Source organism: Oncorhynchus mykiss, unplaced genomic scaffold, assembly GCF_013265735.2.
Source record: "Oncorhynchus mykiss isolate Arlee unplaced genomic scaffold, USDA_OmykA_1.1 un_scaffold_791, whole genome shotgun sequence".
Classification (NCBI taxonomy): domain Eukaryota; kingdom Metazoa; phylum Chordata; class Actinopteri; order Salmoniformes; family Salmonidae; genus Oncorhynchus; species Oncorhynchus mykiss.
In genome coordinates, this window is record NW_023494238.1 from 7,955 (window position 1) to 22,621 (window position 14,667).

Below are 14,667 nucleotides of genomic sequence, written 5' to 3' on the forward strand. Positions count from 1 at the left end.
ATAGTGCTGCTGCAAGTGTTAAATGTTTTTTTTGTGTGTTTTTATTTTAATTTCGTTTTTGAGTACGTGTGCACCAAGGAAAATAAATGCTTTTATTTGACTTTATCATTCATTTTAATTGTATTTTTATTTTTTCATGTATTATTATTTTTTGACTTTTTCTTTTTTTAAGCCTGTGAATGTGGAATGTGTTTTGTTGGTTGATTGAAAAAAAAGAACTTCAATAAAACTTTAAATTGAAAAAAAAAAAAAATAGCACTGTTGTTCTAATCGTCAGATCGCAGGTATTCTGATCTTCACTGTCCATGGTGCTGAATCTGGCTGGGTAGATTAGTTTGAATGCTGAAAACTTGTTTGCCTACATTTAAAGGCCCTGTGAAGTCAAAATAATTTGATTTCATATTGTACAACAGCTGATGAAACTAACACTGTAAATGTGTTTTACAAAAATGTGATCGGGGTTGCTTCCTGATAGTTCTGGTTGAAAATACGGAGCATGTTCCTCTGCCCAGGCCTTGCTGACACTTGCCAGATCTTACACTGCCTGGATAGGTATTTTGTGTGTCAGCTAACCACATCATATGTTATAACAATCTGTCAGTCGATGACACAATGGATGACTTGGCACACAACCATTGGTTGATGCATGCAACACCTGAGCAGGGACACATTCTTTTAAAAACGTCTGCTTTGGGCCTTAAAAATATATGTGCACTACATACTCAGAAATCACATATATTGACATTTTAGAATGTATTTTATCAAGAAAGTAAGTTATACATGTCTTTTTTAATCTTACTCTTAGTTGCAAATAATTAATTTGGCTGTGGTTCATTTGATTTTCAGCACAACCCTGTTTGATAACGTATAGTATTATAGTGACTTCTTGTGGTAAAATGTCAAACTCACAACTAAACTCATTAAAATGGAGGTTTTCTTTACCCTGTCTTATCAAACAGTGCAACATTTGACTGATGAAATAGCATTCTTCTAAAATTCTTACACTTCTAGATGCAAAATACAAGTCACTATTCCAATACTGTTTGATTCTGCCATTTTTTAAATACATTTAACATTTCAGTTAAAAACCCTTTGGATAATATCAACATGAATTACTTAACATCTTAACACATACACACCATGTAAATATCAATAAACAGAGGAACACATGCTACAAATAGTTAGTGACTACCTACAAGTCAATTAAATTAGATTATTCAGAAAAATAACATTGTTATAAGAGACAAATTGCCTTTAGACAACATAAATGACTGCATCTGGACACAGGTCAAAACTACTCTGCCGAGCTCAAGTTACCAGCTATGTATGGTTTCAACACTTACATTTATTGAGTTATTGAAAAGTATCCTACAAACATTGTTCGAATGTGAAAGTGATCAGGTTTTCTGAAACAGGTGTGTTTGTATTGAAGAACCCTGAGATTGTGGACAGTAGGACTTGTGTGAACAGGTGTGAACAGACTGAAGATAATGATGTTTTCCTTTCTCTGTCTTTCGAAACTCAGGAACAGTTTGAATGTTTTTTTATTGTAATTTAAACAATGGTATGGATGATTAAGCTGGATCTTTCTCTCTGAATCAGGAGTGCACTTTCATTCTCCCAATTTTTCCAAAAGCCCAATCTGAGCAACCTTTGCTATAAACCCTGTCTTTCCCATTGTTGTTTCAAAAGTGGAAAATGATCAATTCGATAATCACACATAATGGGCATTTCACAGCCAAGACTTTTGATCCTTCCCATCAAGGCCATGTTGGCCAGTTTAACCTTCACCCGGTCCCTCTCTTCCGGAGTCCTCTTGGAGGTGCACTCCACAGTAGAGTCGGTCTCAAAGGAGATGGCTGGGACGTGAGTGAGCAGGTGGCCCCCAGCCTTCTCCTGGGCCATGGGCGTGGGAGTCTGCAGGACCAGCCCGTGCGTCGCTTGTTGATGTCGAAGGTAAAAGCTAAGAGGATACACACAAACATTGACCATATAATGTAATGTTGTTACATGTAACTAACTAGCTTGACTTGCCACCGTGTGAAACATGTATGCTACCATATGTTACTAAAAAGAGCTGACAATATTATAAAATGTAATCCAGAAGTTTATGTTTGAATTCTGGTTCTCTCACAACACAAGTCACTCAGAAAAGCATCTGTAGGCAGAAGCATGCTACATGTACATTTGGCATTTGAAAAAACTACAGCTGTGCTATGCTACCGAATGCAAAATGTATCTGTATCATAAAAGTGTAGTGCAATATTCCCTTTTCTTGCCACACACACACACACACACACACACACACTCTCTCACTAGGGTCAAATGTTTTGGCTCCTTGTCCAGAGAGGTTTGAGCTTTAGAAGAGGATCTGCAGCAAAAGTAGACCTTTACTGCCATCTACAGGTCAAAGATCAGACTGGCATTCAGTAAAATGTAAACATGGGCGATCCACAGAAAATGGAAATGTGTGTGTTTCTGTTTGAGAAGTTAAACCAGTTAATTCCCTTATAACTGAGTGTCCTGCATCATGTATTATTTTATTGGTTGTAAATTAAATACGGTTTATTTTACAGTACATGTATTTTACACTGAATCATTGATATCTGGTCGAATGTTGGTTGTGGGACATAACTGAAGTACTATGTGTGTGTGTTGAATGAATCACACTGTGTGTGTGTGTGTGGGTGGGGGGGTGGGAGGGTGCATGTTCTATACATTATTCAGGACAACATTACTTTGTTTAGCCTACACCGTGACTATGACTGCAAAAATAAACTAAACTAAATATACTATGTATTTTCTAATCAAATGTGTTAACAGGGCAACACAAAAGAAGACAAAGGCCATCAATTCAATGCAAATATTACTGTATTAAAGGAAATTGTTGTATTAAGCTTGCTTTGAAAACCGTTTGAATGGCTTGGATAGGCCTATGGAGATGGTGGAAAACATCCTGATTAGAAGGGGACGTTTGCGAGGCTTCTCCTGTTGAGAGGTGGAGGGAAGACCCTCTGGGAGTCCAAACGTGGCAGGATGTGCCACTATGTTGGGCGACAGAAGAGAGAGAGTTGACATGCACTTTCATTTAGAAATGATGGTATATTGTATTCTTAGTTTCAACTCATTATTACTTTCACAAATAAATGAGAACCAGAATCTTGAGATTTGGAAACTATAAATAATTTTACATAAGAGATTACTATCGATAATATATAATGTACTGTATATAGGGTTTAATATTTTTGCAATAGCAGCTTTGTACACCAATATCTCAAACAGTAAATGTCCTGCTGTATGGACTTACACATGATCTCTTCAGCAGTAGTCTGGTCTTTGGATTCAGAATGGCGGGAATTCTTCTTGTTTCCCATCATGAATGGCTAAAACAAAAACATGTCAAAACAACTGTCACAGCAGAACAATCTCACGGTAATAACGATCACATCTTACACACCAGCACAACAAGATTTATAAATGGTTTTGGAATTAATGGATGGTTTTACATTTTCTCTAAATAACATTGTTTACTCACATTGACACAATTGTTAACTTAAATAAGTGTGATGTACCTTTAAGTTGAATTTCAGTCTGGCAAGCCTTTGTAGGAAAGACAGCTTCCCTCTGGTAGCCTTCACATCTTCAGCCATGAGAAGAGCTTCTGGCCTGGTGGCTTCGAAAGATGTTCTTGAGGCTGCTCTTGATGCCTCGTTACAACTGTGGAGAAGCTCCTTGCTCAATGACTTCACAAGAATCCTATTGAAAGTGGAGTCCTGAGTCGACACGGCCAGTTGGAGTATTTTCTCTGAGCCAAACTCCTTCAACAGATGTTTGTAGACGGTGCTGTATACTTTGTGACTCTTCAGGTTCTTGGGATAAGCTTGGGTCTCAGAGCAGCCTGACCATGCACAGAAGGCAGCTATAACTTTTGGAATCAGGTCTTGTGACGTGCGTGTGACGTCAGTTGGGTACAGATCAGTTTGGGTTTGGATTTTTGACAGAAGTCTCACCACTAACATGCTGATGAGGCCGGTGAAGTCATCATCACCGACTAAGTTGTCAGTGGATGGGGTTGAAAGCGAGGCAACATCCGGGCTGGTTGAATTCTGATCACAAACAATGCTCTGAGGTACACCGAAACAACTTTCCTCAGCATCTATGTTGGCCTCAAAGCCTTGTGCAGCATTGGAGGTCCCACTTGTTGTCATGCTGATGGCGGAGAAAGATGGCAGAGGGTAGGACTTACCACTCAGTAGACTGCCTATATCAGTTACAGTTCCGGTTGGAGATGACCCTCTGCTTTGTGCATCAGAAACCACAGAGTCCATGACCTGGCTTACCATTACTTTGGTAAACAGGCTGACTGTGTCACTAAATGCTGATGTAGAAAAAGAACATGAAATCCTATCTTCAGATACGCTAGCCGGCACACTAACTCCCTGAGCCAAACTCATTGAAGCTGTAGAGGGCACAAGGCTAGGAAGCAAGAGGCGCTTCACAGACTCCTCTGCAAAAAGCTGAACCAGCTTGTAAGCTGTGGGCTTCCCCACCGTCTTGTCATTCCTCTTCAGCTCAGTAAGGACTGTATCGGATGCACTCTTTCCAGCCGCCACTGTCAGAACCAGAGGGGTCAAGTTGCTCTCAGAAATGATGCGGTTGACTTTGTGAGTAAGATCACGTGAGAGAGCACCAATCCTACCCTGAGATATGAGCTCCTCCAGTCTTGCTATTGCAGCTGTTAGATCAGGGTGGAATGCAACCTCCCCTTCTTCCTCTGGATGTACCTCCTTTATGATGGTATCCACTATTGCAGACATGCTTTCCCTGGCATCACACACCAATGTTTTTGGCTTAGTAGATTTGCCCATGTCGATGACTGAGCATCTCACAATGGGCTGAGTAATACTCTCTGGTAAATCAGAAGAGATGGGAGTGCCAGGGAGTGAAAATTCCCACTCTGACTTCTTTGATCTGGCAGATGAGGATGACAACGAGGAGGAAGAACGCTGTGGCGCTTGATAGATCAGTTCCTCACCACATTCACTGCTTACCCTTTCAACATCCTTCAGCATCATTCCAACCACATTCTCTATTTGTGAAAGCGCAGTCACCGTTTGGTCAGATTTTGACAGCTCTTTCTGAATTGAAACCAGAATATGGCTGAGGGTCTTTTTGGCTTGAGCCGTTGTTGCTTTGACTTGATTTTGCCATGTAAAATAATTCCTCATCTTTGTCTTCACATTGTGGTAAATAGTATTTGCAGTTGTCCAGATCTTCTTCTCAGATACTTCCAAACCAGACTGTGAGCCTTTGGGTGTGGCCTCAGTGTACTCTGAGGTTTTCTCATCACTCTGTTGAAGCATAGAGTCTGCCTGCCATAGAGTAGTAGAAGACTCTGTGGGTGGGAAAAGGCTCTTCATGTCATTTGTAATTGATCCAACGATTTCAAAAGCAGTTATATCTGTATGCCTTAAGGAAATTGTTGATTTTGCTGGCAACATCTGAGAATCTGTCTGGCTGGAACTGACTTTGCTGGGAAAGCTACTGACTGATTTGATCAGTATTTTTCGCACTTCGTTGGTAGCGTTCATCTGGAACTCCTCACTGGAGAGTTTCTCAATGACTGAGGCTGGAGTATCTCTTAATCCTTCCAACCATGAAGAACCAGACACAGGCATGTCTTCTAGATAAGACATGACACTGTCCAAAAAGCCACAGACTTCAAGGGAGTTGTAAGAGGAACCCTCTGCAACAGATGATGTGCATTCCAAATCTGCCACCTCTGACCTATACATGGTCACAATCTGGGACAAGACCTCTTTGGTGCAGGGCACCATGTTGGAATCACAGAGAGACAGTAATGGTTGAGAGTTCTCACTTTGGCATTTACGGAGAGAACCAAGTCCTGTTGAGTTGACCACTTGCAGTATTGCCTCACTCTTACTGGTTTCAGGTTGCTCTGGTGTTTTCTCTCCTACAGAGTCAGTTGAATCACATCCATCAGATAAAGAAGATGAACTACGTTCTGATATAGGGGATTCACTCCTACATGGGGAAGGCAAGCTCAGGATTGAAACAGGCAGATCACTGGAGTCAGTATGCTCCAGAAGCACAGCACTGGAGTCAGCTTTTTCCATAAGTTCTTCCCCTTGGACTGGAGCTCCACCCATTCTGAGGAACAATGTCTCCAGCTTTGCCTGAAGTCTCTCGCAGAGTCTACGAGCTGCATGGAAGGGTTTCCGCTTTGTCGTACAGTGTCCCACTTGGGTATCTCTCTGGGTGCTTGTTGGCTGATCTAATTCAGCATACTGCACAATGTCCTTGACATCTTCAACAAAGTTATCAATTATTTGTGATGCCTCAGATTCTACTTTGGTCTGTATGAGCTCAGTGGCCACAGAATCAAGGATCCTGTCAGATGGGCTAGATGCATTCATCAAGCTTGGAGTGGTACTAAACGAATGAGAAGGTTGAACCATACCAGAGATATCGCTCATTAACCTTCTCACAAGAATTTCACTCACAGCCTTTGAGGCTTTGGTCTTGAACTTCACACTAAACAGAGTGCCAAGATTTTGCATCATTGCTTTGCAAGATGTACATATTATGTTCAGCTCCTCTGGAACAGGAGAGTCTTCAACATCCAGGTGCTCCACTACAAGGTCACTGCCAGATGCCAACATTTTAACTTTCACAGCCACTTCTCGAAAAACCTTAGCCAATTCCGGATCTTCTTTTTCCAATTCACCCACCATCTCTGCGATAACAGTCATCACTTCTTCTGTTGCAGGTGGAATGCATGACTCTAATACAGAGGTAGAGCTCTGGTCCTCTGGGGTGGTGTGATCATCAAAACATTTCAGGACCATGTTGACCATTTGTTCAGCGGCCTGGGTACCAGAAGAAATAGGGGAGGACCGCCCTGAAATAGCTCTGCTGATGGTCGCAGAGAGGGCAGAGTTAAGCTGTTCGACCACCACCTTGATAAGACCAACAGTCAGCTCAGGTGGGCAAGAGGACAGGATATTATGATCAGACAGTTGCTCCTGGACACTTTTGATGATTCTGTCCTCTGTCATTCCCAGGAGGACTTTCACTGAGGTCTGGGAACTTTAAAACGAACAAGCAAAGCATGATAATTCCTGTCTTAACTTGGCAAATCGGTCAAGCGTTGTAATTTTAGTATTCTAAATATCTACATGTCCTTTTGATCGCTTTACATGCTCATTCATTTGAATATGCTCAAAGGCTGATACATTACATTTTGTACTACATCAGATAGAGTAAATTGCATTAGCTAACACTGGGATAGATGATCTGGGTGAAATCCATACATGAAAACCTTGAGGGGAACATACCTCTTAGAAGAGGGTGTTAGGGACCTGAGATGTTGAGCCCCTGTGCCGCCCTTATACATTTTCTTCGCGAGATATCTAACTTCCTGGATGAGCTCCAGTCTTTCCTGATCAAAGGCAGCAAAGGATCTTGCACTGCCACTCCTCTTGAGTGAGTCAGTGTCGTCGTCAGCAAAGTCCTTTACCCCAAGTACGCGGGCCAGGGCTGGCAGCAGGATCTGCAGGGTGGTCTGTGCGATGAAGGTTACAATTGTCTTGCACAATTTGGCAAGCTGTTCCTTCGTCATCTGTTTTGAACAAACAGAACAAAAACAGTCTTTTCAATGGAACTGTGATGTAAAGTATTCTAGATCGAACAGAATGCATTTGATCAACATTGTTATTCTTGTCTGTGACTGAATTCAAAGTTTGATGAAGTCTGACAGAGAACATGAATAACAGAATATGACTTGATGGCTAATCTCTGAATTCAACAGATCATTGACACATCAAAGGTCAAAGGCAGGTAGGGAAACTTACAGGGTTTTTTAGTCCTTTGTAGATCACTTGCCACTGCCTAGACAATTTAAAATAAGTGTTTTAGTTAGTGTTTAGTTCCCACTGCACAATATTTCATAAATGTTGAACATTACAGAAAAACTTTTAACATACTCATCAGTAAGATTGCGCAGGAATGAGATGAGGATTGGGTAGGAGTATTCCATCTCATCCTTGTTGCCTGGGCCGAATGCAGCCTTAACAGCTTTCTTCTCCAGGAGCTCAATTACAGATCCTCTATCCAGGTGTTTATTCCTGGAGACTAAAGATGTGATTGCCGTAGAGGAAGTAGAAACAAAATTAAAGAGAAATCAGAAGTTTTATCTCTTAATACTCTGATTTCATTGTTTTAGGGTTTTAGAATAGGCCTATTTGAATAAAGCTATCTATGTGACCTTTCTTACTGATTACAGTAGACTACAGTTTCATTGAAAATGGATAGCACAACCTCACATCACAGACAGAATAGAGAAACAATGTAGTACTACAGAGGTAAATCTCTGACCTGCATCGTTGTCAGTGCCCAGCTTCCTTGACTTCTTGCCACTCCTCTTACTTTTTGCCTAGGATAGAACAGAACAGATTCTAGATCTCAAATGATGGCAGACATGTAACACCAGGGCCCGTATACATAAAGTTCATCAGATAAGGTGTGGGCTCAACCTTGCCCAAATAATTGTATTCATTATGATCTCAAATGCAAAACTGATCCTAGATAAGCACTCCTACTCTGAGACAATTTATGAATAGGCTATGGGCCAGGTCAAAGCAGCTCTTAAAACACGTTTTGAAAACAGCTACTACGTATGTTGTTATCTGAGATATATAGATATCTATGGTATGACTGCTATCAGGTACAGAGTGTAACCCAGTAGGCCTATTATGTGCTCTGTCACTCCTGCCATCTTACCTTCCTTCCCTTCTTGGCCTCCTCTTTGGGTGTGGCCACCGGTTCTTCCTCAACAACTTCCTTTCCTTCCCTCTGAGGATCACCATCCTCCCTCTGTGCTACCTGAAGGACAGACATTCCAATAAGTAATAATATGTCAATGTCAGAGTAGATCTGTGCAGAGGACATCATAAATAGAGCTACAGCCATATCAGTGCTAAGCTGGTGACTTTATAAAGAATGGTACATTTGCTTTACAATATGTTATAGCTTTTTACAAGAAATATCCACTTATATTGCTTTACCCTTTTTTACTTTCCCCCAATATTGCATGAAGTAATTTAGCTTACCCTTTCTTCATCCATTCAAGCTATTTTATATCTCAAAAAGCATGTCCTTGTCTGTGTTGGTTACATTCAAGTTGAGTTCAGGTCGAGAGTGAGGACAATATTGCAAGCAGGGACTGTAATTTAGGGCTACATGCGACGTCATGGAACGTTAGACCTTTATGACATCACAAATAGTATTTTTAGGAAGAGCGCGGGAAAGGTTACTTGCCCACTCAGTAGGACTAGCTAATATTGACAGAAATTTCCCCGTCAAACGTTTTCGATTGCCTACCCCTACGCCTTCCATCGAACATGGTCCTGCCTTTGCAATATTGTCTCTCTTGTGGGTTTACTTACGTATGACATGTAGGCTTACTGTGTCGGATCAAGTTGATTGATCTGTCCTAGTCAGCCTTAGGTTGAACCCAAAATCTTCTGGGAAATATTTGTTAATAATATTCATTTCAATGTCGTTTTATTCTTTGATTTAGTCCCAATCCAATCCTATTGTTGGCTGCCAATCCCCACCAAATATGTCATTGTAGGACATACTGTAGCGGGAGAAAGTGAGAGCTGCAACGCGGACGCGTTCGGTGGCTCCTTCAGTGCAGAGGCTAGCGCGTATGCCAGTGCCACTAAAGCCCGGGCTTGTGAGGCAGTAGTCTACAACGCTGACAGGCAACACCTTGTCATTTTATTAACTCACTAGAATTACATTGTCTTCTTCATTCATTTCGATTGCACTTCCTTTCGTGGTGAAATTAGTTTAGATTACTATTAACTTTAATCTACAGAGTTTAAGTGTTTATGTTGCCCACGTCATCATGTGATGCTGTGAGCAAACAATTTATGCCCAGCCTTCCTAGATAGGCCTGGGCTGCATAACACTATGAATCTGGGAAAACATAACACTTAAAAAAAAGTTTTACAGTGCAAAAATAGCGTAGGCCTACTTGTGTACTATTCAAATCCACACTAAAGCCACACCTCTTCACACAGATTCTGTTGTTTTAGCTTTAACCTCTGTTAAATTCACTTCCCTGGTTAATCTGTCATCATGTTTCGTGTTCTCCATGGTTAATCTGTCTCTATGTTTAGTGCACTTTAATATAGCCTGTTTACTTATTTGAATGTTTGATAATATTGCTTTTTATCCTGCAGATTTTGTTGTGGATTTAAATTGACTTTGGGTGTCTTAAAAATCACTTAAAATAGCACTGTTGTTCTAATCGTCAGATCGCAGGTATTCTGATCTTCACTGTCCATGGTGCTGAATCTGGCTGGGTAGATTAGTTTGAATGCCGAAAACTTGTTTGCCTACATTTAAAGGCCCTGTGAAGTCAAAATAATTGTATTTCATATTGTACAACAGCTTATGAAACTAACACTGTAAATGTGTTTTACAAAAATGTGATCGGGGTTGCTTCCTGATAGTTCTGGTTGAAAATACGGAGCATGTTCCTCTGCCCAGGCCTTGCTGACACTTGCCAGATCTTACACTGCCTGGATAGGTATTTTGTGTGTCAGCTAACCACATCATATGTTATAGCAATCTGTCAGTCGATGACACAATGGATGACTTGGCACACAACCATTGGCTGATTCATGCAACACCTGAGCAGGGACACATTATTTTCACAGCACTTCAATGCAAAGTAATTTTCGTAGAAGGTTTGGAGAGCATTTTCACTAACCCTAACCCTTTTCCTAACCTTAACCTCAGTTTCCTAACCTGCTACGAAAAATTCACTTCGATATTGAAGTGCCATGAAAAGAGAGTTTCTCACCTTCTAATCAGCAGGTTTGCATGGGCGAGAGTTTTGGCTTTCCATGGCGACATCACCATGTGTAAATTGGTTTATAGACCAACGACAAAGAGAGTGCCAATAACAGCTAGTTTTAATTTCCCCTCCACACTGACCACTCCCAGACAGTCCTAGCAAAATTATTGCTTGAGAAAGTTTTTTTTGCAAAAACTACATTTTTGACCATTTTCATCGTAATCTATTACAGTAAGGTACTTAATTGTTACCCAGAAATGATTTGATATTGATATAAAAACGTCTGCTTTGGGCCTTAAAAAGATATGTGCACTACATACTCAGAAATCACATATATTGACATTTTAGAATGTATTTTATCAAGAAAGTAAGTTATACATGTCTTTTTTAATCTTACTCTTAGTTGCAAATAATTAATTTGGCTGTGGTTCATTTGATTTTCAGCACAATCCTGTTTGATAACGTATAGTATTATAGTGACTTCTTGTGGTAAAATGTCAAACTCACAACTAAACTCATTAAAATTGAGGTTTTCTTTACCCTGTCTTATCAAACAGTGCAACATTTGACTGATGAAATAGCATTCTTCTAAAATTCTTACACTTCTAGATGCAAAATACAAGTCACTATTCCAATACTGTTTGACTCTGCCATTTTTGAAATACATTTAACTTTTCAGTTAAAAACCCTTTGGATAATATCAACATTAATTACTTAACATCTTAACACATACACACCATGTAAATATCAATAAACAGAGGAACACATGCTACAAATAGTTAGTGACTACCTACCAGTCAATTAAATTAGATTATTCAGAAAAATAACATTGTTATAAGAGACAAATTGCCTTTAGACAACATAAATGACTGCATCTGGACACAGGTCAAAACTACTCTGCCGAGCTCAAGTTACCAGCTATGTATGGTTTCAACACTTACATTTATTGAGTTATTGAAAAGTATCCTACAAACATTGTTCGAATGTGAAAGTGATCAGGTTTTCTGAAACAGGTGTGTTTGTATTGAAGAACCCTGAGATTGTGGACAGTAGGACTTGTGTGAACAGACTGAAGATAATGATGTTTTCCTTTCTCTGTCTTTCGAAACTCAGGAACAGTTTGAATGTTTTTTTATTGTAATTTAAACAATGGTATGGATGATTAAGCTGGATCTTTCTCTCTGAATCAGGAGTGCACTTTCATTCTCCCAATTTTTCCAAAAGCCCAATCTGAGCAACCTTTGCTATAAACCCTGTCTTTCCCATTGTTGTTTCAAAAGTGGAAAATGATCAATTCGATAATCACACATAATGGGCATTTCACAGCCAAGACTTTTGATCCTTCCCATCAAGGCCATGTTGGCCAGTTTAACCTTCACCCGGTCCCTCTCTTCCGGAGTCCTCTTGGAGGTGCACTCCACAGTAGAGTCGGTCTCAAAGGAGATGGCTGGGACGTGAGTGAGCAGGTGGCCCCCAGCCTTCTCCTGGGCCATGGGCGTGGGAGTCTGCAGGACCAGCCCGTGCGTCGCTTGTTGATGTCGAAGGTAAAAGCTAAGAGGATACACACAAACATTGACCATATAATGTAATGTTGTTGCATGTAACTAACTAGCTTGACTTGCCACCGTGTGAAACATGTATGCTACCATATGTTACTAAAAAGAGTTGACAATATTATAAAATGTAATCCAGGAGTTTATGTTTGAATTCTGGTTCTCTCACAACACAAGTCACTCAGAAAAGCATCTGTAGGCAGAAGCATGCTACATGTACATTTGGCATTTGAAAAAACTACAGCTGTGCTATGCTACCGAATGCAAAATGTATCTGTATCATAAAAGTGTAGTGCAATATTCCCTTTTCTTGCCACACACACACACACACACACACACTCTCTCACTAGGGACAAATGTTTCGGCTCCTTGTCCAGAGAGGTTTGAGCTTTAGAAGAGGATCTGCAGCAAAAGTAGACCTTTACTGCCATCTACAGGTCAAAGGTCAGACTGGCATTCAGTAAAATGTAAACATGGGCGATCCACAGAAAATGGAAATGTGTGTGTTTCTGTTTGAGAAGTTAAACCAGTTAATTCCCTTATAACTGAGTGTCCTGCATCATGTATTATTTTATTGGTTGTAAATTAAATACGGTTTATTTTACAGTACATGTATTTTACACTGAATCATTGATATCTGGTCGAATGTTGGTTGTGGGACATAACTGAAGTACTATGTGTGTGTGTTCAATGAATCACACTGTTTGTGTGTGTGTGGGTGGGGGTGCATGTTCTATACATTATTCAGGACAACATTACTTTGTTTAGCCTACACCGTGACTATGACTGCAAAAATAAACTAAACTAAATATACTATGTATTTTCTAATCAAATGTGTTAACAGGGCAACACAAAAGAAGACAAAGGCCATCAATTCAATGCAAATATTACTGTATTAAAGGAAATTGTTGTATTAAGCTTGCTTTGAAAACCGTTTGAATGGCTTGGATAGGCCTATGGAGATGGTGGAAAACATCCTGATTAGAAGGGGACGTTTGTGAGGCTTCTCCTGTTGAGAGGTGGAGGGAAGACCCTCTGGGAGTCCAAACGTGGCAGGATGTGCCACTATGTTGGGCGACAGAAGAGAGAGAGTTGACATGCACTTTCATTTAGAAATGATGGTATATTGTATTCTTAGTTTCAACTCATTATTACTTTCACAAATAAATGAGAACCAGAATCTTGAGATTTGGAAACTATAAATAATTTTACATAAGAGATTACTATCGATAATATATAATGTACTGTATATAGGGTTTAATATTTTTGCAATAGCAGCTTTGTACACCAATATCTCAAACAGTAAATGTCCTGCTGTATGGACTTACACATGATATCTTCAGCAGTAGTCTGGTCTTTGGATTCAGAATGGCGGGAATTCTTCTTGTTTCCCATCATGAATGGCTAAAACAAAAACATGTCAAAACAACTGTCACAGCAGAACAATCTCACGGTAATAACGATCACATCTTACACACCAGCACAACAAGATTTATAAATGGTTTTGGAATTAATGGATGGTTTTACATTTTCTCTAAATAACATTGTTTACTCACATTGACACAATTGTTAACTTAAATAAGTGTGATGTACCTTTAAGTTGAATTTCAGTCTGGCAAGCCTTTGTAGGAAAGACAGCTTCCCTCTGGTAGCCTTCACATCTTCAGCCATGAGAAGAGCTTCTGGCCTGGTGGCTTCGAAAGATGTTCTTGAGGCTGCTCTTGATGCCTCGTTACAACTGTGGAGAAGCTCCTTGCTCAATGACTTCACAAGAATCCTATTGAAAGTGGAGTCCTGAGTCGACACGGCCAGTTGGAGTATTTTCTCTGAGCCAAACTCCTTCAACAGATGTTTGTAGACGGTGCTGTATACTTTGTGACTCTTCAGGTTCTTGGGATAAGCTTGGGTCTCAGAGCAGCCTGACCATGCACAGAAGGCAGCTATAACTTTTGGAATCAGGTCTTGTGACGTGCGTGTGACGTCAGTTGGGTACAGATCAGTTTGGGTTTGTATTTTTGACAGAAGTCTCACCACTAACATGCTGATGAGGCCGGTGAAGTCATCATCACCGACTAAGTTAACAGTGGATGGGGTTGAAAGCGAGGCAACATCCGGGCTGGTTGAATTCTGATCACAAACAATGCTCTGAGGTACATCGAAACAACTGATGGTATCCCTTTCCTCAGCATCTATGTTGGCCTCAAAGCCTCGTGCAGCATTGGA

General features: G+C 40.3%; 1 protein-coding gene across 1 annotated transcript; it reads right to left on the minus strand.

Moving 5' to 3' along the window:
- Window positions 1–738: 738 nt before the first annotated feature.
- LOC118962661 lies at window positions 739–4,161 on the minus strand. The gene is made up of 4 exons (XM_036974650.1): window positions 3,573–4,161; window positions 3,308–3,383; window positions 2,912–3,044; window positions 739–1,963 (listed from the first exon to the last, which is right to left on the minus strand). Exons 1-4 carry the CDS (start codon window positions 4,017–4,019, stop codon window positions 1,657–1,659), a joined length of 963 nt encoding a protein of 320 aa, XP_036830545.1. The 5' UTR covers window positions 4,020–4,161; the 3' UTR covers window positions 739–1,656.
- Window positions 4,162–14,667: the final 10,506 nt, after the last annotated feature.